This window comes from Armigeres subalbatus, chromosome 3 (assembly GCF_024139115.2).
Source record: "Armigeres subalbatus isolate Guangzhou_Male chromosome 3, GZ_Asu_2, whole genome shotgun sequence".
Lineage (NCBI taxonomy): Eukaryota > Metazoa > Arthropoda > Insecta > Diptera > Culicidae > Armigeres > Armigeres subalbatus.
This window is the reverse complement of record NC_085141.1, coordinates 32,730,761-32,757,459: the sequence shown is the minus strand read 5'-3', so window position 1 is coordinate 32,757,459 and position 26,699 is coordinate 32,730,761. Positions and strand designations below refer to the sequence as shown.

General features: G+C 43.9%; 1 protein-coding gene across 1 annotated transcript; it reads left to right on the top strand.

Annotated features, from left to right (window-relative positions):
- Window positions 1-2,032: 2,032 nt before the first annotated feature.
- Window positions 2,033-26,078, top strand: LOC134219527 (sensory neuron membrane protein 1-like). Its single transcript, XM_062698271.1, has 8 exons — window positions 2,033-2,087; window positions 2,380-2,586; window positions 14,714-14,871; window positions 14,937-15,336; window positions 15,400-15,696; window positions 15,762-15,965; window positions 16,030-16,208; window positions 24,663-26,078. The coding sequence occupies exons 2-8, from the start codon at window positions 2,422-2,424 to the stop codon at window positions 25,015-25,017; spliced, it is 1,758 nt and encodes a 585-aa protein (XP_062554255.1). The 5' UTR covers window positions 2,033-2,087; window positions 2,380-2,421; the 3' UTR covers window positions 25,018-26,078.
- The last annotated feature ends 621 nt before the right edge of the window (window positions 26,079-26,699 follow it).

The following is a 26,699-nucleotide window of genomic DNA, read 5'->3' as shown; positions in this document are numbered from 1 at the left end:
ACCCTTTCAAGGACTAAAGTAAAGTAATGGGTACCTCCCACACTGTTGATGCAGAAGACACCCCGTGGGAAAATATCTTCATTAAAAGCTGCTTTGCAACGAAAGTCAAGTGTCTATACACCCTGTCGAAGTTCGATACTTACCTCATCATGTGCTGCACCTGGGTGACATACCCGTCCGATGCCGTCACGGCCCAGCGCACATAGGAGTAAATAAGCCAATTCTTGGCCAAAACTATTTTTTGCGGTTATTTGGGCATGATATTCCTAGGACGAAGTAATAATTGCCAATTATGTAGGAAAATGCAATTTTTTGGATAAATCTATCCACCTAACAGTGTGAAATCAGATAAAAATGTCAAAACACATATGTTTTCAAATAAAATCTCGCGTTTTATGTAAAAACTTTTGCTTTCGCTACGCAAACGATTCTAAAATTGCTATATTCCACAAAGTAGCAAGAAACCCGTAGTTAAAGCTTCATTCTTTAATGGATTTTCTAACATTTACATAGGAGAAAAACATCTAATTTATTTTAACCCATGCCCAAGATCCCAAAAGAAAAATGTTTCTATAAATTCGCATGCACAAAAGTAAACACTGTTTTATGCTTGAACACTCTTTTTTCCTTAACTTAAATCTTAACCTTAAAAATTAGGGTCTAAAAAGGTGAAGCCTGTAATAGGAAATATAAATCATCTGTATTCTATATACCATGGCTTGAAACAACAACGATTACCATGTCCGAATCGAAGCCCACAAGATATCATAGCTAGCCATGACGAAAGTATCATAATAAGGCACCGTTCATAAATTATGATCACTCCAATGAAAACGGGTTCATACTAAATCTAGGTAGTAACAGATTTCTCTACAATGCAGAATTTAAAGATAAGCGATTTCAATATAAGGTTTGCAAAAAGATATCAACGCAACTCATGGGAGACCCATTATTCTATTTGTGTCTTGACAAAATGCATGCGAAATAGCATGCTTTTTACATGTTTTTCCTGGATTCGTCATATGTGGTAATTTATGAACAAATGTTAAAATTTTGTTTTAAAATGATGAAAAATCGCATTTTATTCAAATCGCTCAGAATCTAATTTGCGGACGTTTGCGGACGAGTTTTCACGTGGAATGCTTAGTCCATATCTTGATGTTACACCCAAGTGATTTATCTTTGCCGGATCTTGCCGTATAGATTACCTTTTCCTCTGAAGAAAAACATAAAAAATAGAAAAAATAGTGATTTTCAAGTGGTTATCACCTGAAGCATAAAATTTATAATTTGACCATAAACATGAACAAAATGGAGACATACAACTATAATCTACTCATTGTGTACTAATAATAGCTTGTTGATAACATTTATGTTGTGTAAAAATCAGATTTTCCAAATACTCCACAAATGAAGTAGATAAAATCCAATCCAATACCTCATTTTTGAGCCCTAATTATATTTTTTTATAAAATTTTGGGTCATTTCTGAAAATGCCATAGTATGCAGAATGTCTTTAAGTCTCTAAAAAAAATATAAGAATGTATAAATGTTGAAAATTTTTTTTTGGGTTTTGTCCACGAATTTGTTCTAGTTACTCTTCTGTGCAGCGTCAAGTTAAATTATAGGTCAATTATCGGCAAATAGACATTTACGGACATTTTAGAAACGACGCCCCATCCACCCCAGGAAAAGTTTGCAGTGGAAACACGTGCATTTTCCGGCTCGCCATCACCAATCATAAAAGTGCATTTTTAAGCGATAGCCATTCGATACGATTCGGTTCGATGAGGCTCGGTCCAGCTGAAGGCTCTCTCACAGTCAACGTGGGGTGGTCATTGTTGTCGTCGTTGGCGGTGAAAGCGGAGCAGAGGCACTAATTCTTGGATTCTAAAATCTGCCACTTCAGCTTGATAACGTAATCCGTCACGATTTGAGGGATGAGTATGTGGGGGTTGGACTGGGCATTTGGGCCTATCGACAGGTTTGCGGATGATTTGGGCGAAACTGTGGAAACAGTTTTCGCTCGGGAGTCGGGTCGCTTGAACGTGCCAAAAACATCTCGTTCCGGGATTCATCGCTAGAAGGTGGATTAGTGTTTGGTGTTTAGAATAGTGAAGATGGGAGTTGTGCAAAAGTCTATTCAGTAAATTCAGTAAATATTTTTCAATCCATTTTATTTTTGTTGGTCGTTCAAATTGTCATTGACAATTGAGAATAAATATTATTTGGCATAATATTTATAGAGTTTGCTTATTTTTTAAATTATCTAGTCCTGTGTAGACAATTTTGGACAGCATCAGTAAAAAATATAATTTGTATTTTAAATGAATAAAAATCATAATGCTTTGCATGAAATGAACTTGTTTTCGTTTACAGTGCCAAAGAAGTCCTGCCCAGAGAAATTAGTTTGAATAAAGAATGTCACAACCAATGTTGAACTTGATAAAGAAGAAACTTAGCAAAATGAAAATGGACGATATGAACTTCAAGAAGATTGCCATCATTTGTGCCTGTATATTGGTTGGTGGAATGCTGTTTAGCCTCTGGATGTTTCCGGCACTGCTCAGATCCATGATCAGAAAGGTTAGTAAAGTTTACTTAGTCTTAGTCTAGTCTGTATTTTGAAGTCTGTTTGTAGAGTAGAAGCATAAGTATTAGAACGTTAAAGGCGCTTTAGTTGTCGCGTACAGCATTTATGATCAACATGATTCAACTAGACTTGTGCGCCGCCACGCCGCCCCACCACTCCTTCATGAATTCCCTCGGAAGACTCTATAGTAATTCCTCCGGAAATTCCCTTAGGAATTTCTCCAGAAATTCCATGAGGGGTTTCATCGAAAATTGCTTAGCAACTCTTTAAATTTTTTAAGCAATGCCTTCGGAAATTTCTTTGAGAATTCCTTCGGAAATTCCACCTTTATAAAATTTCTTTGGCAATTATTCCAAGAATTCCTTGAACTAATTCTTCCAAATACTGCAACGGGATTGCTTTGAAAATTCCATAAGGAAGCAATTCCGCTGAAACATTCTCCGGGAATTCTTCCAGAACTTCCTTAACAAATTACTTCATGAGTTCTTTTCCGAAATTCTTTCAGTAATACCTTCGGATTTGTTTAGTATTTGTTGTTTATTTTTTGTCTTATTCTTTCAAAAATTCAATTAGTAACTCCATCGGAAACTATTTCATTCTCTAATTAATTTTCAAAGGATATCCTGGAAGAAATTCCGAAAGAATTTCTGAAGAAATCTATGAAGGAATATCGGAGGCTTTTCGAAGAAACTTTAAAAGAATTCCTTAGAGAAATATCCTAAGGAATTTTCGGCGCATTTTTTATATTTTGCAAGGAAAAAAATCTTGAGAAGTTGTTAAATAAATTTTTGAGGTGAGTTTTTGAAGAAATTCCTGGAGGGTTTTGTGCATAAATTTCCAAATTATTTTTAGAAGGCGTTTTTAAAGAGAACCTGGAGGAATTTTCGAAAATAATACCAGTTGGAAAGATTAAAAGAGTTTTTGAAGGTATTTCTAAAAGACTTCCCAAAAGAATACTTAAGGGAATTCCCAGAGTGGATAAAATGTAAATATTCGCATAATCAAAGTGTTTTAATGTACATTTCGCAACACTGCTTCCGACAATCTTAGATTTCTCCGAAAATTCTTTCCGTCAAGTCTTCGTTCAGAAATTCGCAAATACCTTCTGAAAATCCTTCGCAAATTCCTTTTGAAATATTAACGGAAAATATTTTAGGAGTTCCTTCGGAAATTGTTTGAGAATTCTTTTAAAAAATCTCCAAAAACTCTTTCATAAATTCATGTACGGAAATTTATTTTTGCTTTGGAAATTTGCTTATGAATTTCGTCGAAAATTAGTTTACGAATTGCTTCGGAACTTGTTTAGAAAGTTCTCTAGGGATTTCTTGGCAAGTTCCTTGACATTTTTTCCTTTACGCCATTTGTTAATAAAATCGCCATTTGTTAATAAAATTTTATCCCCCTCTTTAATCTCAGGAATTGGCTTTTGAGGTTTTTTTTTTTAATTTTCAAAAGGGATTCGAACTGGGATCCAACTTTGAGACATTATTGCGTTGCGTTGCGTTGCGTGGTAACGGAGTATTTCGTAGATTGCTGTCAGTATTTTGTAGATAGCTGTCATGTGTATTCCTTAACTTTCTTATCCCAATTGCTTATGGATTACTATTTGGGATATAATAGCAACCCAATTGGAAGTCCAAAATGATAAAGCATGAAAGCTACCATTGCCGGCCACGCCCACCTTCTCCGTTACTAGGGAAAGGAAGGAAATGATGATGTGACATCTACTTAACGAGAGGCCAGCGACTCACCGACGCCCTCATAGATGTCAAGGAGTTGGATGGTTGGTAGGGAATATAGTTTAGGAATATCATCATAAGCAAATGATATAAGTTTGTACAGACGTTGGGAGTGACAATGCTAAGAAAGTTACGTCACTCCGATCTCCATAGTGTTGCTTCTTCTTGGGGTGGGACAAGGTATTAGACTTGCCCTGGCTAATTAGCCTAGGTTTAAGCGCCAATACTCGCTCTCTGAAACGAGAAAGAAAAAAAAATTGCCCCACCCACCTCCCACATGTCAATAGTCACTTCTCTTATTGGTTACAGAAGAAACTTCGGCAAAGATAAAAATCATAATTTTTGTCAACAAAAAATACAGATGTGAATTTTAACATGATTTTTGAGCTGTACCACCGGTAGCGATAATTAAACAACAGGCGGTAGCGATAATTTTTTCCTAATGAATATGCATGAGTACTCTACGAGATGGACAAACACATGCTTCCCATAAAATTACCAAAAAATGTAGAAATTGTCTTATATGTAATTTGAAGCTGCCATAAAAAACCCTAATTTTAGTAACAACTTGATTGCTATGGAAAAGTATCTCATTCTTTCGGATCGTACATTTAAGGAGGAAAGAAAATTGGCAAACAACCACTGAGTGTATTAGGGCTATCGCTGAGAGTTGCACTAATACTTTTGCAGAGGATAAAAGAGACAAACGACGTACAATCGGTGGTGTTTAGATCGGAAAGCTCTTTACTTCGTTAAAAATTGCATCTTAAAGACTATAGAATTGATTTGTTTAATCGCTGACAAGAACAAAGCCAAAATTAGCATGGGCCTAGCCCCCAGAACGTAGATAAAGTTTCAGATATGATATAACACATAAGTGTAAGAACAATATGAATCAGATAGATCTCACGAAATGTTACTCCTTGGCGCATTCAAAGAAGCCACCTGATTTGAAACAGGTTTGTATGGAAACCATTTTCACCGGGTTACTGTCCAACATTCTGGCTACGTGCCAGGCCCACCGCAGTCGTCCGATTTTCGCGGTGTGAACGATGGATGGTTCTCCCAGCAGCTGATGCAACTCGTGGTTCATTCGCCTCCTCCACGTACCGTCCGCCATCTGCACCCATAGATGGAACGCAGCACTTTCCTTTCGAAAACTTCCAGTGCGCGTTGGTCCTCCTCGAGCATCGTCCAGGTCTCGTGTCCGTAGAGAACTACCGGTCTAATAAGCGTTTTGTAGACAGTCAATTTGGTACGGTGGCGAACTCTATTCGATCGGAGCGTCTTGATTTCCTGACATGATGCGTGTCCGAATTTCTCTGCTGGTATCGTTATCGGCGGTCACCAGTGAGCTCAAGTACACGAATTCTTCAACCACCTAAATTTTGTCACCACCGATAGAAACTCGCGACATTGACCTCTCTTGAGCCTCTTCCTATCATGTACTTCGTCTTCGACGTGTTGATGACTAGTTTAATCCGTTTAGCTTCGCTTTTCAGTCTGATCCTCTCAAAGTTACGTGCCATGATTTCAATGTCGTCGGCGAAGCCAAATAACTGGACGGACTTCGTGAAGCTCGTACCACTCGTGTCAATCGCTGCCCTTCGTATTACTCTCTCCAAAGCGATGTTGAATAGCAGACACGAAAGACCATCACCTTGCCGTAACCCTCTGCGGGTTTCAAAGGGACTCGAAAATGCCCCTGAAACTCGAACTACGCACATCACCCGATCCACCGTCGCCTTGATCAACCGTATCACTTTATCCGGAATTCCGTTTTCGTGCTATGGCACCTTATAGCTGGTCCCGATTGATTGTATCATGTGTGGCTTTGAAGTCGATAAATAGATGATGTGTGGGCACGTTGTATTCGCGGCATTTCTGCAATACCTGACGTACGGTGAACGCCTGGTCTGTGGTAGAGCGTTTACCCATAAATCGCGCCTGGTACTGCCCCACGAATTCTCTTGTAATTGGTGTTAGTCGCGGCATAAAATTTGGGAGAATACCTTGTAGGTGGCGTTCAGCAATGTGATTGCGCGGTAGCTGCTACAACCCAGCTTATCGCCCTTTTGTAGATGGGACACTCGATTCCTTCCATCCACTTCTGTGGCAGAACCTCATCCTCCCAAACCTTGGTAATTACCCAGTGCAGCGCTCTAGCCAGTGCCTCACCACCGTGTTTGAACAGCTCTCCTGGTAGTTGGTCAACTTCAGGGTCTTTGTTGTTTTTCAGCCGGCCGATCTTCTCCTGGGTTTCCTGGAGATTCGGAGCCGGAAGTCGCATGTCCTGCGCACGTGCTCCTAGATTCATTTTCATATCGCCACCGTTGTCTGCCACATCGTCATTCAAGTTCTCTTCGTAGTGCTGCCGCCCCCTTTGGATCACACATATCGGGCTGTGGCACGTGGTCCTTACGTGAACGGTTTAACTTCTCATAGAACTTTCATTTTCATACCCGTCGTTTCTCTGATCCGGGGGCACCGTGCCTAGTGCAGCGGTTGCGGTGCTAAGAATGGCGGATCGAATATCTTTTCAGCCATCTTCAAGAGAATCTGCGCCTAGCTGCTCTTCCGTTGGGAGCTGCTGCGAGTAGTCTTGGGCTAGTCTACCGTCTTGAAGCCGCCGAATGTTTAGCTGCGGCGGACGACTACGACGCGTGGTGCACACCGTCGATAGTTTTGAGCGCAGACATACTGCAACGAGGTAGTGGTCGTATTCAATATTCGCACTGCGGTAAGTGCGTACGTTCGTGATGTCGGAGAAGAATTTATCGTCGATTCGAACGTGGTCGATTTGGTTTTCCATTACTTGATTAGGTGGTTCCCATGTGGCTTTGTGGATGTTCTTTCAGGGGAAGAAAGTGCTTCGGACTACCATTCTGTGGGAGACTGCAAAGTTTATGCATCGTTGGCCGTTGTCGTTCGATACATTTCCTCCCTTCCTACTTGAGCGTTCATGTCGCCGATAACGATTTTAACATCTCGCAGTGGGCATCCATCATATGTCTGCTCCAGCTGTGCATAGAACGCTGCTTTTTCGTCGTCGGGTTTCCCTTCGTGTGGGCTGTGCACGTTGATATGATTGATATAGTTGAAGAATCGGCCTTTTATCCTCAGCTAGAATATCCTTGCGTTGATTGGCTGTCTTTCCCAGCACTATGGAGCCGGTTCCCAGCTCGTTGATGGTGCCACAGATTTGGTAGAAGGTAGCCGCTCGATGCCCGCTTTTCCACACTTTCTGTTCTGTCCAGCAGATTTCCTTCAGTGGTACGACATCGAAGTTGCGGGGATGTAATGCATCGTAGATTATTCTGTCGCAACCTGCGAAGCCTAGCGACTTGCAGTCAGTGGTGCAATTTATCAACAATGCCTGCTGAGTGTGATTCTTTTGTTTTGTATTTTTCTCTGCTCCTCTTCGCCTATGACGGTGTCTTTCAGTCAGTAAGACAAAGCAGGAGTAGATTAGCTTACTCGGTTTGCCAACAGCGGGCTGAAGCTGATGATCAATTGGCACAAATTTCCTGTCACTGTCTTTCAAGTGATAGTATTCACCCATGCATTTATATAGGGCCGTCGCATTCACGCAGCAGCGAGTGAACTGAATGGACTGTCACTGCGGGCTGCGTGTGCAATGAGAAGAGAGGTCTTTTGTTTACTCTTTCTTTGATTGTTGCTGCTAACCATTTTCAGTTTTCACTTTTAGGAAGTGAGTGTGAAGAGGATATGGTATCAATTTCAACAAATTTCAGTCACTGAGATTGATGATTCGCACCACTGCTTGCAGTTCCATGTTCCAAGCTTTCAATCGTGATCCTTTATTCGTCGCCTAGGTCGTTGCCGATTGTTTCGAGTCGTATTATTCTCTATGTCGTTCGTAATGCTTGTTTTAAAAGGCGGCTTATTGGGCCTGCGCAAACCTCCTGTCTCGTCGGAGGGCCGTCGTGTTAGGGATGTTTAGCGTTCCACCTAACAGCATGACTTGGGCTTGTGCGCTTTGAACAGCACACGGTCGCTTTGGCGGAGCCTACTTGCGGATACATGCAGCTTTTTATAGAAGATTAACAGGGCCCACTGTCAAACCCCACCACATCTTAGGCAGGCACCACAACTAGCAGATGGTCTGGGGAGGGATCGTCAAGCCCTTGGACATAGTCGCTGTTGCCCGCAAATGTATGTTATGTACACTAATTAATGATTTGAGTGTATTACTTCTACGTGACGATTTACAATGATATGGAAATGCTAAAATATCATCTTCCAAACATAGACGTACATGTTCATGATAGAATTAGAGGCGAAAGTATAGAATTGATAGTTCCGTTCCTGCAGGCATGAAGAATATTTTTATAGAAGTCGATTTGAAAGCGAGCGGGAGGGCAATATTTGTGATGAGACATATCGCACGACCTTCCTTCGGCCAAGCTCCCGTATGTATGAAGGGGGAGGGAAGAATATCAGTGTGGAAGCTGATATATCTCCACTGACAAAAGGAAGGTGGTTTGATTTGCTCATATGCCATCGCGTGCGGAAGGATTTTCTATCGACGAGTACTGTCTCCAAATTTCTAATATGACATCACCATCTAGTCGAATAGGATTTTTATTGCACAGTTCTGTTTTCTCATTGCGTCCGTTAAATCCATCCATCCGTCCATCTACATTAATTTTTTTACGTGTAAGGCACTGGTTTCATCATCAACATCGGTTTGACACTTTCGTTTACCAGATTTAGTTGGTCGCAAATCGTGTCGGTTATCCCTCAATCCCATAATTGAGGGTATTCTATTGCAAATGTGCACTTAAATTGATATGAAACTTATTCCGTTATCTTTGTACGAACAAAATATCACAAGTCAGTCGAAAAGCCGCTTGGTGCGGTTTGGCTTAACCCCGACCACTTGTAGTACCGGTACTTACTTTGGTTGCTAGGTCGAAGTAACATACATGTTAGTCACGCGAACAGTAACGACATTAGCAATCTTTTGAATCAACTGTAACAACATAAAGCACGTACCGTCGTCGGGGGGGAAAATGGGTCAAATGGGGGTGAGAATGGGTCCCTACTTCAACTACTTAGAATGCGTGTAGAAAGGATTGAATGTATCTGAGGGCAAGATGGCCAAAATATAAGAAACCTTTTTGAACGATTTTGCTCTACGACCTCCATGCTGCCGGTGAGAGCGATAACCCATTCTCACCCCCAGATCCATTGTCACCCCCGATGGCGGTACTTAAGAAAAGAGAATATGAATAAAATAAAGAAAATAGTTAAAGGGGCTATAGGCCATACCCCCCCCCCCCCCCCCCCCCTTAGGCATTGGGGCTAGTTACGCCAATGATGTCACTGTTTTTGAAATCATGAAGTTTGATATGCCTCATTATGAAATTTGAGTATTTTCCAGAATTGGCTTTTGAACCGCTACTTGGTAAATTCGTTTACCGATTCCAATCGGTTCAAATAGGGCCAAGGAAGTACAAACTGATGAAATTCGCATATTTCCATAAAGTGACCCCGTAACAGGTTCCGGCGGAACGGCATTGTTTATGCATCTTCTCCAATCAAAATATCTAAAATAATCATTTTCGTCAATAGCCAAAAGCTAACACTCATTTTAAATCCGGAGATGTAAAATGTAAATGGAAATGTAAATGTTTCGAGCAATCTTGTTTCTGAGCGTGGTATAAAATAAATCGAAATGTTATGATGAGTTGCAAAAGAAACTCTCAATTGGTTAATTTTGATGAATGTAAAATGCAATAGATAGGTATCTGAAAAAATCCATACTATAGTTACTGCTCCTGGACTTCATCTCATAGCTCCGACATGAAGAGGTATTTGATTTGTTCCACATTTATGTGATTTTTTTTATCTGTGAGCACGCATGTTAAGAAGCGACGAAATGAATATATGTTCAATGAGATGGAAAACGGAAAAGTTCCCCTACTTAGACTTCACATTTTGGAACGATCAATTGAATACATGATAGTGGGCGGATCCTAGCGCGACACGGCCCGCCTGGAAGGTAATGTCAAGATAGACGGAGTTGGTAAAGGAATTCGTCTATTTTGGATCCTACAACAACGGCTGGTAATAATGTAAGCCGTGAAATTTGATCATCTGTGGAAGTCAGGCTGTGGTCTCCAGAAGAAATTTTCTTTCAGAAAGATCATCTCCACCAAGTGTATCGTATACAAAGCGATCATAAAACCTTTACGGACATGGAACATGGACGATGCTCAAAGGGGACTTGCAAGCACTCGGGAAATTCTAAAGATACGTGCTTTGGATAATCCTTGGCGGTATGCAAGAGAACGGTGTGAGGCGGCCAAGGATGATCCCAGTATTTGGAAGATGGTAAAATCTGGACAGTGCATGTTTATGGGCAGCAGGGACTATGTCCAAGGGCTTGACGATCCCTCCCCAGGCCATCTGTGAGTTGTGGGGCTTGCCTAGGATGCGGTGGGGTTTGACAGTGGGCCCTGTTAAACCTCTATAAAAAGCTGCATGTATCCGCAAGTAGGCCCCACCAAAGCGACCGTGTGCCGCTCAAAGCGCACAAGCCCAAGTCCTGGTGTTAGGTGGGACGCTAAACAGCCCTGACACGACGGCCCTCCGACGAGACAGGAGGTTTGCGCAGGCCCAATAAGCCGCCTAGAAAACCAATCATTACGAACAATATAAGAGATAATGCGACTCGATATAATCGGCAAAGACCTAGGCGACGAATACAGGATCACGATTGGAAGCTTGGAACATGGAATTGCAAGTCGCTAGGTATCGCAGGTTGCGACAGGATGATCTACGATGAATTACATCCCCGCAACTTCGACGTCGTGGCGCTGCAGGAGATTTGCTGGACAGGACAGAAAGTGTGGAAAAGCGGGCATCGAGCGGCTACCTTCTACCAAAGCTGTGGCACCACCAACGAGCTGGGAACCGGCTTCATAGTGCTGGGTAAGATGCGCCAACGCGTGATTGGGTGGCAGCCAATCAACGCAAGGATGTGCAAGCTGAGGATTAAAGGCCGTTTCTTCAACTATAGCATCATCAACGTGCACTGCCCACACGAAGGGAGACCCGACGACGAGAAAGAAGCGTTCTACGCACAGCTGGAGCAGACATACGATGGATGCCCACTGCGGGACGTTAAAATCGTCATCGGTGACATGAACGCACAGGTAGGAAGGAGGAAATGTATAGACCGGTCATCGGACCGGACAGTCTGCACACCGTATCGAATAATAACGGCCAACGATGCATAAACTTCGCAGCCTCCCGCGGAATGGTAGTCCGAAACACCTTCTTTCCCCGCAAAATATCCACAAGGCCACATGGAGATCACCTAACCAAGAAACGGAAAACCAAATCGACCACGTTCTAATCGACGGTAAATTCTTCTCCGACATCACGAACGTCCGCACTTACCGCAGTGCGAATATTGAATCCGACCACTACCTCGTTGCAGTATGCCTGCGCTCAAAACTCTCGACGGTGTACAACACGCGTCGAAGTCGGACGCCGCGGCTTAACATTGGGCGGCTACAAGACGGTAGACTAGCCCAAGAATACGCGCAGCAGCTGGAAGTGGCACTCCCAACGGAAGAGCAGCTAGGCGCAGCGTCTCTTGAAGATGGCTGGAGAGATATTCGATCCGCCATTGGTAGCACCGCAACCGCAGCACTTGGCACGGTGCCCCCGGATCAGAGAAACGACTGGTATGACGGCGAATGTGCGCAGTTAGTAGAAGAGAAGAATGCAACATGGGCGAGATTGCTGCAACACCGCACGAGGGCGAACGAAGCACGATATAAACAGGCGCGGAACAGACAAAACTCGATTTTCCGGAGGAAAAAGCGCCAGCAGGAAGATCGAGACCGTGAAGAAACGGAGCAACTGTACCGCGCTAATAACACACGAAAGTTCTATGAGAAGTTAAACCGTTCACGCAAGGGCCACGTGCCACAGCCTGATATGTGTAAGGACATAATTGGAACATTCTTACGAACGAGCGTGAGGTGATCCAAAGGTGGCGGCAGCACTACGAAGAACACCTGAATGGCGATGTGGCAGACGAAGATGGCGGTAAGGTGATGGACCTGGGAGAACGCGCGCAGGACAGAATTCTACCGGCTCCGGATCTCCAGGAAATCCAGGAGGAGATTGGCCGGCTGGAAAACAACAAAGCCCCTGGGGTTGACCAACTACCAGGAGAGCTATTTAAACACGGTGGTGAGGCACTGGCTAGAGCGCTGCACTGGGTCATTACCAAGATTTGGGAGGAGGAAGTTTTGCCGCAGGAGTGGATGGAAGGTGTCGTGTGTCCCATCTACAAAAAGGGCGATAAGCTGGATTGTAGCAACTACCGCGCAATCACATTGCTGAACGCCGCCTACAAGGTACTCTCCCAAATTTTATGCCGTCGACTAGCACCAACTGCAAGGGAGTTCGTGGGGCAGTACCAGGCGGGTTTATGGGCGAACGCTCCACCACGGACCAGGTGTTCGCCATTCGCCAAGTACTGCAGAAATGCCGCGAATACAACGTGCCCACACATCATCTATTCATCGACTTCAAAGCCGCATATGATACAATCGATCGGGACCAGCTATGGCAGCTAATGCACGAACACGGTTTTCCGGATAAACTGACACGGTTGATCAAAGCGACGATGGATCGGGTGATGTGCGTAGTTCGAGTTTCAGGGGCATTCTCGAGTCCCTTCGAAACCCGCAGAGGGTTACGGCAAGGTGATGGTCTTTCGTGTTTGCTATTCAACATCGCTTTGGAAGGGTAATACGAAGAGCAGGGATTAACACGAGTGGTACAATTTTCAATAAGTCCGTCCAGCTATTTGGTTTCGCCGACGACATAGATATTATGGCACGTAACTTTGAGAAGATGGAGGAAGCCTACATCAGACTGAAGAGGGAAGCTAAGCGGATCGGACTAGTCATCAACACGTCGAAGACGAAGTACATGATAGGAAGAGGTTCAAGAGAAGACAATGTGAGCCACCCACCGCGAGTTTACATCGGTGGTGACGAAATCGAGGTGGTAGAAGAATTTGTGTACTTGGGCTCACTGGTGACTGCCGAAAATGACACCAGCAGAGAAATTCGGAGACGCATAGTGGCTGGAAATCGTACGTACTTTGGACTCCGTAAGACGCTCCGATCGAATAGAGTTCGCCGCCGTACCAAACTGACAATCTACAAAACGCTAATTAGACCGGTAGTCCTCTACGGACACGAGACCTGGACGATGCTTGTGGAGGACCAACGCGCACTGGGAGTTTTCGAAAGGAAAGTGCTGCGTACCATCTATGGTGGGGTGCAGATGGCGGACGGTACGTGGAGGAGGCGAATGAACCACGAATTGCATCAGCTGTTGGGAGAACCATCCATCGTTCACACCGCGAAAATCGGACGACTGCGATGGGCCGGGCACGTAGCCAGAATGTCGGACAGTAACCCGGTGAAAATGGTTCTCGACAACGATCCGACGGGCACAAGAAGGCGAGGTGCGCAGCGGGCAAGGTGGATCGATCAGGTGGAAGATGACTTGCGGACCCTCCGTAGACTGCGTGGTTGGCGACGTGTAGCCATGGACCGAGCCGAATGGACAAGACTCTTATATACCGCACAGGCCACTTCGGCCTTAGTCTGAATAAATAATAATAGCATGTTTCAAGAATGCTGGTATTCGTTTCGGAGCCTTTTTGACCAAGAAGGCGAGTAGCACAGCGAGCAAGATGGGCAAAACTGGTACAAAATGAGTTTGCGACCGTGGGTCGCAACCGAGGATGAAGAAATGTGATCTCAAACCATGTAGGTACTGAGGAGTCAAATGGTTGATTCAGTGTTATATGTTTAGATTTGAGCTAAATAAATGAAATAAAGTAACTCACTTGCAAATTGTGCATTTAAATAGGTGGAAAAAAGTAGAAAAAGCTGAATGATTGTTCTGATTTTCAACCGAATTGAGAATACTATATTTGCAGTATCCCCATCAACCTGGCTTGATTGACATGATTTCAACATTTTCTTTATGACAAATAAGTCAGTAATTAATTGTTATGCTCTGATTTTTTTATTGGTTTCAAGTGGTGAGACCATTGCTGAACAGTTTTTTAATTGATTACCGTAGGGAGTTTACTAGTGCAATGGAAGTAGGATCCGGTGATTTGGTCGGATTTGCCTCCTCCAGGTGTCTATTTGCAAATTTTTGTTACCCCCTAGAGAAAAATATTTATTATAGTTAAATCTTTGCTATGTTTATGCTTGAAGCTTGTGTTAAAATGTTTGCACAAGCTATTCACATGTAAAAAGATATTTTTTCAGAAGTAGTCTATATCAGTTAGAATTTTTTTTTTCAGAATCTAATGCTGAAACCGGGGTCACCAACGCGTGCTATGTTTGAGAAAATTCCATTTCCCCTCGATTTCAAGTTGTACCTGTTCCACGTGACCAACCCGGATGCAGTGATGAAGGGCGGCAAACCTCACGTGCGCGAGATGGGCCCGTACGTTTTCGAGTAAGTTACTGAAGTAAATTGATTATACCGAATACAAATTATACTTCAATTAAATTTTCAATAAGAGAGTGGAAAGAGAAATATGACACCGAAGACAACGAAGAGGAAGACACGATGACTTTCACGCTGAAAAATACCTGGATTTTCCGGCCGGATCTCACCGCGCCCCTGACGGGCGACGAAATGATCACCATTCCGCATCCGTTGGTTCTGGGAGCATTGTTGATGGTTCAACGCGATCGGGAACCCATGATGCCGTTGGTCACCAAGGCGTTGGAGATCATTATGGATCCATTGACTTCGGGCTTTCTGACGACTCGTGTCATGGATCTGCTGTTTGATGGAATTCTGATCGATTGCAGCAGCGAAGAATTTGCTGCGCAAGCACTCTGCTCGGGACTGGAGTCGGAGGGAGCCGTGATGCCTCACAATGAGACCCACTTTAAATTTTCGATGTTTGGATTGGTAAAGCTTATTTGGGTTCCCTTGGCTTGAGGTCATAAAAGGATATTTGTGTACATTTTTCAGAGAAATGGAACTGCTGTCGGCCGATTTATGGTGTATCGAGGGGTTAAGAATATAATGGACATAGGGCGAGTAATCACCTTCAACGATGAAACTGAAATGGACATCTACGATGGCGACGAGTGCAACAAGTACGTCGGAACCGATTCGACTATCTTTCCGCCATTTTTGACAAAGAAGGATCAGTTGTGGGCTTGGTCCCCGGATATATGCCGTTCATTAGGGGCGTTTTACGCCGGTAAATCCAAATATGCCGGTCTGCCGATGAGCTTTTTCAAGATGGATTTTGGCGATGCAAAGGTACCTTGATATTTGTTTTACGTGACTTCTATGTTTATGTAATTGCGTTTTTACCACATTATAAGAACGATCCGGAACATCACTGCTTCTGTCGTAATCCACCCGATGGCTGCCCACCGAAAGGAACGATTGATTTGAGTGCCTGCGTAGGGGCACCGTTCATCGGCTCAAAGCCACATTTCTACGATGCTGATCCAAAATTGGTGGCGGCGGTTGATGGACTAAATCCCAACGAAGAGAATCACGATATATACATTCATTTCCACTTGGTAAGGTTGCGGTATCACTTTTGGATGAAGCATCAAAATTGAGTATTTTGTTTCTTTTCTTCAGCTTTCGGGCACTCCGGTTTCGGCTGCTAAACGCTTGCAGTTCAGCATGGAAATGGAACCTATTCGGGGGCATTCATTACTGGGAAACTTACCGAAAGTTATTATGCCGATGTTTTGGGCCGAAGAAGGCGCCTCGCTGAATAAGACATGGACTAATCAGCTCAAGTACACGTTGTTTCTGTAAGTAATCCTGAGTTTGAGTACGTGTTGGCCACTTTATTCATTTAGTTAATGAATCTTACAGTCTATTGAAGAAAGTTTCACGTTTGAACGCTTTTCTCATCCAATAACGTTTGATGAATGTAGGAATTTAGCTTCATGGCAACTTATAGAATATTGCCTCCATATCAACGAGCTCTATCTGGTGGTTTTTATAAACAAGTCATTAATGCTGTCCAATGAGCAGCTCGGAGTAGCTCGAAGTTATTCCCATCCCTCTCATGCCCGTTTGTTAACAAAAAAGGAAGAACAAGACGGGAACAACTTCGAGCTGCTCATTGGACAGCACTATTTCAAATGCGGCATCGAACGTTTAAAAGTAGTCCTTAGCTACTTCGAGTTCGGCCCATATCAGAGAAAATTTGGAGCCTGTATTTTATTATTATTTATTTATTCAGACTAAGGCCGAAGTGGCCTGTGCTGTATATAAGAGTCTTGTCCATTCGGCTCGGTCCATGGCTACACGTCGCCAACCACGCAGTCTACGGAGGGTCCGCAAGTCATCTTCCACCTGATCGATCCACCTTGCTCGCTGCGAACCACGCCTTCTTGTGCCCGTCGGATCGTTGTCGAGAACCATTTTCACCGGGTTACTGTCCGACATTCTGGCTACGTGCCCGGCCCACCGCAGTCGTCCGATTTTCTACGTGTGAACGATGAACGGTTCTCCCAGCAGCTCATGCAACTCGTGGTTCATTCGCCTCCTCCACGTACCGTCGGCCATCTGCACCCCACCATAGATGGTACGCAGCACTTTCCTTTCGAAAACTGCAAGTGCGCATTAGTCCTCCACAAGCATCGTCCAGGTCTCGTGTCCGTAGAGGACTACCGGTCTAATGAGCGTTTTGTAGATTGTCAGTTTGGTACGGCGGCGAACTCTATTCGGTCGGAGCGTCTTGCGGAGTCCAAAGTACGTACGATTTTCAGCCACTATGCGTCTTCGAATTTCTCTGCTGGTGTCATTTTCGGCAGTCACCAGTGAGCCCAAGTACACAAATTCTTCTACCACCTCGATTTCGTCACCACCGATGCAAACTCGCGGTGGGTGGTTCACATTGTCTTCTCTTGAACCTCTTTCTATCATGTACTTCGTCTTCGACGTGTTGATGACTAGTCCGATCCGCTTAGTTTCCATCTTCAGTCTGATGTAGGCTTCCTCCATCTTCTCAAAGTTACGTGCCATAATATCTATGTCGTCGGCAAAGCCAAATAGCTGGACAGACTTATTGAAAATTGTACCACCCGTGTTAATCCCTGCTCTTCGTATTACCCCTTCCAGAGCGATGTTGAATAGCAGACACGAAAGACCATCACCTTGCCGTAACCCTCTGCGGGTTTCGAAGGGACTCGAGAATGCCCCTGAAACTCGAACTACGCACATCACCCGATCCATCGTCGTTTTGATCAACCGTGTCAGTTTATCCGGAAATTTGTGTTCGTGCATTAACTGCCATAGCTGGTCTCGATCGATTGTATCATATGCGGCTTTGAAGTCGATGAATAGATGATGTGTGGGCACGTTGTATTCACGGCATTTCTGCAGTACTTGGCGAATGGCGAACACCTGGTCCGTGGTGGAGCGTTCGTCCATAAAACCCGCCTGGTACTGCCCCACGAACTCCCTTGCAGTTGGTTCTATTAAACGGCATAAAATTTGGGAGAGTACCTTGTAGGCGGCATTCAGCAATGTGATTGCGCGGTAGTTGCTACAATCCAGCTTATCGCCCTTTTGTAGATGGGACGTAGACACGACATCTTCCATCCACTCCTGCGGCAAAACTTCCTCCTCCCAAATCTTGGTAATGACCCAGTGCAGCGCTCTAGCCAGTGCCTCACCACCGTGTTTAAATAGCTCTCCTGGTAGTTGGTCAACCCCAGGGACTTTGTTGCTCTTCAGCCGGCCAATCTCCTCCTGGATTTCCTTGAGATCCGGAGCCGGTAAAATTATGTCCTGCGCGTGTTATCTCAGGAACATTACCCGAGTAAACAAACATAGCTCAATAATATCAAATGTTGATAAGATAGCAAAATGAGATATGGACATGATTGATATAAAAGATAAAAGATCAGACGATAATATCAATATTTTGCACTGAAATATCATAAGAAGATCAAGTTATGCTATTTGTAAGAAGTGATCAATATCATGCGCCATTAGTTTGTTCTTATCCATAGCATATCTTAATATTTAAATGATATTTCGGTGCAAATTTTTGATATTGTTGCCTGTTCTTTTATCTCTTATATCAATCAAGTCCATATTATATTTTGTTATTCTGTTCTTAGCTTCTGCCCGGGTACTCTACCGCCATCTTCGTCTGCCACATTGCCATTCAGGTGTTCTTCGCAGTGCTGCCGCCACCTTTGGATCACCTCACGCTCGTTCGTAAGAAGGTTCCCGTTTATGTCCTTACACATATCAGGCTGTGACACGTGGCCCTTACGTGAACGGTTCAACTTCTCATAGAACTTTCGTGTGTTATTAGCGCTGTACAGTTGCTCCGTCTCTTCATGGCCACGATCTTCCTGCTGGCGCTTTTTCCTCCGGAAAATCGAGTTTTGCCTGTTCCACGCCTGTTTATACGGTGCCTCGTTCGCCCTAGTGCGGTGTTCCAGCAATCTCGCCCATGCTGCATTCTTCTCTTCCACTAACTGCTCACATTCGCTGTCATACCAGTCGTTTCTCTGATCCGGGGGCACCGTGCCAAGTGCAGCGGTTGCGGTGCTACCAATGGCGGATCGAATATCTCTCCAGCCATCTTCAAAAGACGCTGCGCCTAGCTGCTCTTCCGTTGGGAGTGTCACTTCCAGCTGCTGCGCGTATTCTTGGGCTAGTCTCTCTTAGCCGTCCAATGTCCCTAGCAGCACACATGTTCCACATAGGTTATTACAATTTATATGCGACTGGATTCAGTCACAATCAAGTTGCTGCAACCATTTTTATCTGACTTGTGCTGCTCGGGGTTAAGCCGCGGCGTCCGACTTCGACGCGTGTTGTACACCGTCGAGAGTTTTGAGCGCAGGCATACTGCAACGAGGTAGTGGTCGGATTCAATATTCGCACTGCGGTAAGTGCGGACGTTCGTGATGTTGGAGAAGGTTTACCGTCGATTAGAACGTTGTCGATTTGGTTTTCCGTTTCTTGGTTAGGTGATCTCCATGTGGCCTTGTGGATATTTTTGCGGGGAAAGAAGGTGCTTCGGACTACCATTCCGCGGGAGGCTGCGAAGTTCATGCATCGTTGGCCGTTGTCATTCGATACGGTGTGCAGACTATCCGGTCCGATGACCGGTCTATACGTTTCCTCCCTTCCTAACTGTGCGTTCATGTCACCGATGACAATTTTGACGTCCCGCAGTGGGCATCCATCATATGTCTGCTTCAGCTGTGCATAGAACGCTTATCACTCGTCGTCGGGTCTCCCTTCATGTGGGCAGTGCACGTTGATGATTCTATAGTTGAAGAAATGGCTTTCAATCTTCAGCTTACACATCCTTGCGTTGATTGGCTGCCACCCAATCACACGATGGCGCATCTTACCCAGCACTATGAAGCCGGGGGAAGGGTCATTTGGCCGAAACCCATTCGGCCGAAAGCCATTTGGCCCAATGCCACTAGGCCGAAAGTTGTTTGGCCGAATATACCATTTGGCCGAAAGTCATTTGGCAGAATGGGTCATTTGGTCGAAAGGTTCGTTTGGCCGAAAGGGTCATTAGGCCGAAAGTCATTTGGCCGAAAGTCATTTGGCCGAATGGGTCGTTTGGCCGAAAGGGTCATTAGGCCTAAAGGGGCGTTTGGCCGAAAAGGTCGTTTGGCCGAAAAGGTCGTTTGGCCGAAAAGGTCGTTTGGCCGAATGGGTCGTTTGGACGAATGGGTCATTTGGCCGAATTGGTCGTTTGGCCGAATGGGTCATTTAGCCGAATGGGTCATTTAGCCGAAAGGGTCGTTTGGCCGAAAGGGTCGTTTGGCCGAAAGGGTCATTTGGCCGAAAGGGTCATTTAGCCGAATGGGTTATTTGGCCGAAATTTCTCTTCACACTGTAAAAAGTGAGAAGCGCGAAATGAGTAGTGAGACGTCTCACTACCAACTTCGCAGATGTCTCACTTCTCACTCCTCATTTATCACTTCTCGCTGTCAAAAGTGAGAAATGCAAAGTGAGTAGTGAGACGTCTCACTACTCACGTCGCGCTTTTCACTTTTTACAGTTAGAAGAAAAAAATAAAGAAAGAGAAGTAAGACGTCTCACTTCTCACTTCTCATTGTGAAAAGTGGGTAGTGCGAAGTAGTGAAACATTTCACTACTCACTTTTTACAGCGATAAGTGAGAAATGAGGAGTGAGAAGTGAGATGTCTCACTTCTCACTCCTCATTTATCACTGTTCGCTGTAAAAAGAGAGAAGCGTGAAGTGAGTAGTGAGACGTCTCACTAATCACTTTGCGCTTCTCACTTTTTACAGCGTGAAGTTATAAATGAGGAGTGAGTAGTGAGACGTCTCACTTCTCACTCCTCATTTCTCACTTATCGCTGTAAAAAGTGAGTAGTGAAATGTCTCACTACTCACTTCGCACTACCCACTTTTCACAATGAGAAGTGAGAAATGAGAAAAGAGAAGTGAGGAGTGAGACGTCTCACTTATCACTTCTCGTTTCTCGCTTCTCACTGTGAAAAGTGAGTAGTGCGAAGTGGGTAGTGAGACGTCTCTCTACCCATTTCACAATACTCACTTTTTACATCGAGAAGTAATAAATTAGGAGTGAGAAGTGAGACGTCTCACTACTCACTCTTCATTTATCACTTCTTGCTGTCAAAAGTGAGAAGCGCAAAGTGAGTAGTGAGACGTCTCACTAATCACTTCGCGTTTCTCAGTTTTTACAGCGTGAATTTATAAATGAGGAGTGAGAAGGAAGACGTCTCACTTCTCACTCCTCACTTATCACTTCTAGATGTAAAAAGTGGGTAGTCCCCACTTCACACTACTCACTTTTTACATCGAGAAGTGATAAATGAGGAGTGAGAAGTGAGACGTCTCACTTCTAACTCCCCATTTATCACTTCTCGCTGTCAAAAGTGAGAAGCGCAAAGTGAGTAGTGAGACATCTCAGTTCTCATTTCGCGCTTCTCACTTTTTAAAGTGAGAATAGAAAAATGAAGAGTGAGAAGTAAGACGTCTATCTTCTCATTGCTAATTCTCACTTTTCAAATGAACTATTCAGCTAAATGTCCTATTCGGCCAAATGACCCTTTCGGCCAAACCACCCTTTCGACCAAATTACGCTTTTTGCTGAATGACCCTTTCGGCCAAACGACCCTTTCGACCAAATTACGCTTTCGGCTGAATGATCCTTTTGGCCAAATGATCCTTTCGGCTAAATGATCCTTTCGGCCAAACGACCCTTTCGGTCAAACGACCCATTCGGCCAAATGACCCATTCGGCCAAACGACCCATTTGGCCAAACGACCATTTCGGCAAAACGACCCTTTCGGCCAAATGACCCATTCAGCAAAACTATTTTTTAGCCGCTCGAAGCCCCCTTTTCCACACTTTCTGTCCTGTCCAGCAAACCTTCTGCAGCTCCACGACGTCGAAGTTGCGGGGATGTAATTCATCGTAGATCATCCTGTCGCAACCTGCGAAACCTAGCGACTTGCAGTTCCATATTCCAAGCTTTATAACGGGTCGGCCAGTCGCGTTTCCGGTTTAAAATTGGGCGGCTTATGCGCCACTCCTGGAAGGAGACCGCCCAACAAGTTTTCGTTGCCCGGCTTGAGACCTTCTTAGGGGAAGGGTCACTTTTCTTAAAGAGAAAGCTGACTGGCTAACCTAAATGCGTCCGTCGTACTTCTCGTTTCCGAGCGGACACAACTAATCCCAAGAGATTTCCTGAATAAATTCCTCCGAATTCCGGCCCGGAAACAAAGTCATTCAGGCGGGGGTTTTCCTCATCGGACCAACCCAAAAATGTTCCTGTTTCACCCCGTCCAAGATTGGAAACCGGTCAAAAGTCAAATCGGGTGACTACCCAGTAAATACAACAACAACAAAGAACTAAACTCGACCACGAAGCGACATAAAATCTTTAAAGGACATCAACTAAATACATTCAAACTGCACGCATTGTCATTTGAACCAGTCTAACGCTTTAACTTTAGATTTTTATTTCGGCTCTGATTCCTCCCATACATGAAGCTCCCAATCAAGATTACATGGATTTTAATGCACTTTCTTTATTCCTTGCATTTGCCTAGGCCTAGCATTCCCTCTGGTTTCCCTCTAACTCGCTTTATAGTGTGCGTGCAATTCCCTAATCTCTACTCTCTACGTGCGTACACTTTCTTTACACCTCTTCTTCGCTATTTCACTTCGCCAGCGGTATCTCCGGCATCTGCTTACTCCGACAAACTTCTCCGGTAATCTCTCACTCTCACCTTCTCACATGCGATGAGCTTCACACGGAGCCGTCCTCAATGGGCTACTGACGACTCACGAAAACAAATTGTTGTGCCTCTAACTGAGTCACATGGCCATGGACGACACAAACAATTATGCATGCATTTTACTCACTCTGTACTAGCTAGTCATTTGATGGGGAGGACCTACGGATGGGCCGGAGCTGCTTTAAGCACTACTCCGGGCCGGAACTCACGCCGACGGACGGCTAATTGCGTCGATGTTGCTGGTCTCTCACTCCCTCATACGGTGCGCGGGCTTACGCGTGGGCGCGGTACAAGCGCCGATGGTCCTCCTGGCGCGCAAAGCAGATTGTTGAGGCGCCGTCGGTAGTGCGATGATGACGACGACAACGGCGATCTGCTGCTATGCGGTTGGAGGTACGATGCAACTTGATTGGATGCTGTTTGCGGTGGGTTGGCTTCGCCTGCCAAAGGTGCGATGTTGACGGTTCGCCACCTTCTCCGGCCAAGTGTACCCCGGGAATCTTTGTAGCCGTTGCGTGGGGTCAAAAACGGTCGTAATAATAGGGGGTAGTGTGTCGGCTTCACCAATGCTGCCACGGACCTCTTCTAACACGGATCTGCACTTGCACAATTTTCTCACAAGATAGACGATACTGAGCTTTACTAACTTATGCTCTTAAAAAACACACTACGGCACGGATCAAAAGTGACCGCTTTTGCCTCTTCCACGGAACGGAACAAAGTGAACGATTCTGAGTTGGAAAATTCCTCAGATACCGCGGAATTTTAGACATTGTCTCCAGAGTTCGCGAAATTCAACGAAGTTGAAATTTGCGAACCCGAGCATCAAAAGAATTTATCCACGAAATCCCCCAAAATCGTGCATCTCATTCCAACAGACGATTCAAATTAGCCCGTCAGCTTACTCGCTAAGAATCGTGGCAAGCGTGGAATGCCGGACAAGCCAAAGGTCAACGCAACTTCAAAAGACCGGCGGGCGGGTCGTTGGCCGCAAACCACGCGCTACTTGTGGCGTCATGATGCGCTATATGCTGGCTAAACCCCATGTGCGTTAATGGTAGCTGACTGTAGGGAACTCAAAGACTCAACTCTTAGCGTAGGTAACTCAATAGCGTATTTCTTCTAGAGCCTTCTTGCGGTGATCGAACACAAAGATTTATTTTAAAAACGCAAATGGACATGCAAAGTTTACTAATTTATTAAATAACAAAATAAACAAAATATATACAGTCTCAAATTTTACATTGAAATACATAAATAAATAAATAAGGCGTACTTGCTACAGCTTCCAGTCGTGATCCTGTATTCGTCGCCTAGGTCTTTGCCGATTATATCGAGTCGCATTATCTCTTATATTGTTCGTAATGATTGGTTTTCCAGGCAGCTTATTGGTCCTGCGCAAACCTCCTGTCTCGTCGGAGGGCGGTCGTGTCAGGGCTGCTTAGCGTCCCACCTAACACCAGGAATTGGGCTTGTATTTTATTATGATGGTATTAGTACTGTATAATAAGCAGCTCGAAGTAGCTCGAGGTTGTTCCCGTCCTGCTAGTTCTTTTTTGTCATCAAATGAACATGAGAGGGATTTGAATAACGTCGATTCTTTGAGCTGCTGATTGGACAGCATTAGTGACTTATGTCGAACTTCAAGTAATTTTCAGTTTAATTTACTTATGCACGCAAGAAAAAACGTTCATGAGTTCGTGAGCTAACAAGATCGCGATGTATTTTGAGTCGCGGTAACGGAAACAACAATCACGTTATCTGGAACGTTCTGATGGTTTACTGATGGTTTTCCAGAATTCATGACTATGTATTTTTGCAGATTTACGAATTCAGGAACGCTTTTTTGCGTGTGCATTCCATCAAAAACCATGAAAATCGGTTGATCTATTATCATTGAAACAGAAAGACAATTTCTTGCCATTAAAAAATCCAATTTTAAATGGTCGCTAATTTATCTACCTTTTTATCTCCATAGTGTCCTCAATATAAACAGCACCATAAAATGGTTATCCATTGTCATCGGAACTATCGGAACCGTCGGTGCCGGGTTCATGTACTACCAACAAAGTACCAAATCGGTGAACGTAACCCCTGTTGAAGGTTCGAATGGCGTAGACGGTGATAGCAGCGCTAAACGGAAGAATGGAAGTGGTTTGGTCTCGGTAGCTCATCAGGGTGACGGCGCCAAAAGTGGCTCCGTCACGAAACCGGTAATTCCGACCGCCAGGGATTTGATCGGTCAGAACAATGCAAGGAACATGGCGGCCGTTATCGAGGTGATAGACAAACAGCAGAAATTGACGCCGGAGAAGGAACAGGACCGATACTAGAATAACATGATGTCTAGGAATTAGTTTTATTAATGCGAATATCGCTATAAATGTTACATTGATCTAGCAAAACTGTGTCAAAGAATTACGTAATTGTGTCTTATAACCAAATGTAAAACTGAAAAAAAAAATAGTGTCATAAATGTTCTCGAAATACTTGCAACATGTACCATGTGCGTAAAATATAATATTGAATCGTCAAAACATATTACTTAAGTTTCAGTAAGAAATTGAAAATAATAAAGAAAAAATAATTTAAATATGAAAATCTCAGATAGTAGGGTATTGTTCCATTATTAATTTTAACATGTTCCTATATCATTAACATTCGCAAAACAGACAATTGTGTCTCAATTTGTGTCGTTTTTTGTTACTAACTGGCGTGCTCTCTGCTGAAAAAAATCATTTATTCCTTTTGATTCTTCGTCTACATATATAGCTATTAATGTGGATGAAGAATCAGAAGGAATAAATTTTGGCTGTTACGCCCTTTTCAAATGTTGGTCTAGAAATATGAGAAACAAAATAATTTGCGCTCCAATTATCTGCTTTCGAATGTTATTGATTTGGGTACATGGTTCAAGTAGCAGTTCCCCTAGAATACATTTGAAAAAAAAAGACTTCATGAAATGAAAAATGAAAAAAAAATGAAAAAAATTTTCAAACAAAAATGCTTCAAACTTAAATTTGCATTGGTTAGATTGTTTTTGATTTAGTAAGGCAGGAGTTAATAAGAACTTTCTCTACATTTTCTTCAGAATATTTTCAATTTTTTTCTCGCCGCGAATGGGATTGTTCATAATTGACAAACAACTATTAAGTTTCTGATCAGATCTATAGTGCCAAGGATCAATCGATATTACAAGGAATCAACGAATGTTACACATCAGTGTATAAAAATATAGACGCCATTAATCTGCTAAGAAATAAGTCGTAGTTTTGATAGCAAAAAATGTCTTCTTCTGTCAACCATCAAATGTTATAGTTCCAGTACAAATAAAAAAATATTTGTTTGTGCTTAAATTATTTGCACTCTACTTAGATTCATTTATCAATAAAGATGTATGCACAGCAAACTTTTCTTTTATTATGACCTGAATAAAGCCGAGAATGGTGGCTTGTGTACTACATGAAAGTTATATCCACATGAGCATGGTTGAAGCACCAGTCGGTGGTTGAAGGCCAACGGATGTTATTTCGTTATTGAACATAAAGAGGTTGCATGCCACTTACCTTTCTTCCCTCAGGGGCTGCCTACTCTGCTATTCGAGGGTTGGACGCTAGGATGGCCCACACCGCCTCTCTTCTCACGACGTGGTCGACGCCGTCGATATTGGTTGTCGGTCTATGGGCGTAAGGACGCGGTCCCAAGACGTGGCGTCCGGGTACTCACCGCTATTTGTCGAGGTGTAGGAATCAGGTATCCACAGCACTAACGCGAGATATGATACATGGGGGGAGGACACTTTTCGGTTTTCCGCTTAGAACTTCGAACAGATGTCAGTCTAAGTACCGGGAAGTCACCAATGCACTATGGAAAATTCTCATACAAATGGGCGGCCAAACCTATTTTTTCAATGAAAACTGTTTCTATGCAACATATATTATGTGAAGGAATATTTAGGAATCTTTTTTAACCCTTAAATCGAGCCATCGTTAATTCTTCAACAAATGTCACCCGC

Excerpts from the sequence above, each read along its gene's own strand:
- LOC134219527 (XM_062698271.1), top strand. The coding sequence starts at position 2,422 with ATGTCACAACCAATGTTGAACTTGATAAAGAAGAAACTTAGCAAAATG. Across the intron at positions 15,337-15,399 it reads AATTTTCGATGTTTGGATTG|AGAAATGGAACTGCTGTCGG; the intron begins GTAAAGCTTATT and ends TACATTTTTCAG. Across the intron at positions 16,209-24,662 it reads CTCAAGTACACGTTGTTTCT|TGTCCTCAATATAAACAGCA; the intron begins GTAAGTAATCCT and ends TTATCTCCATAG.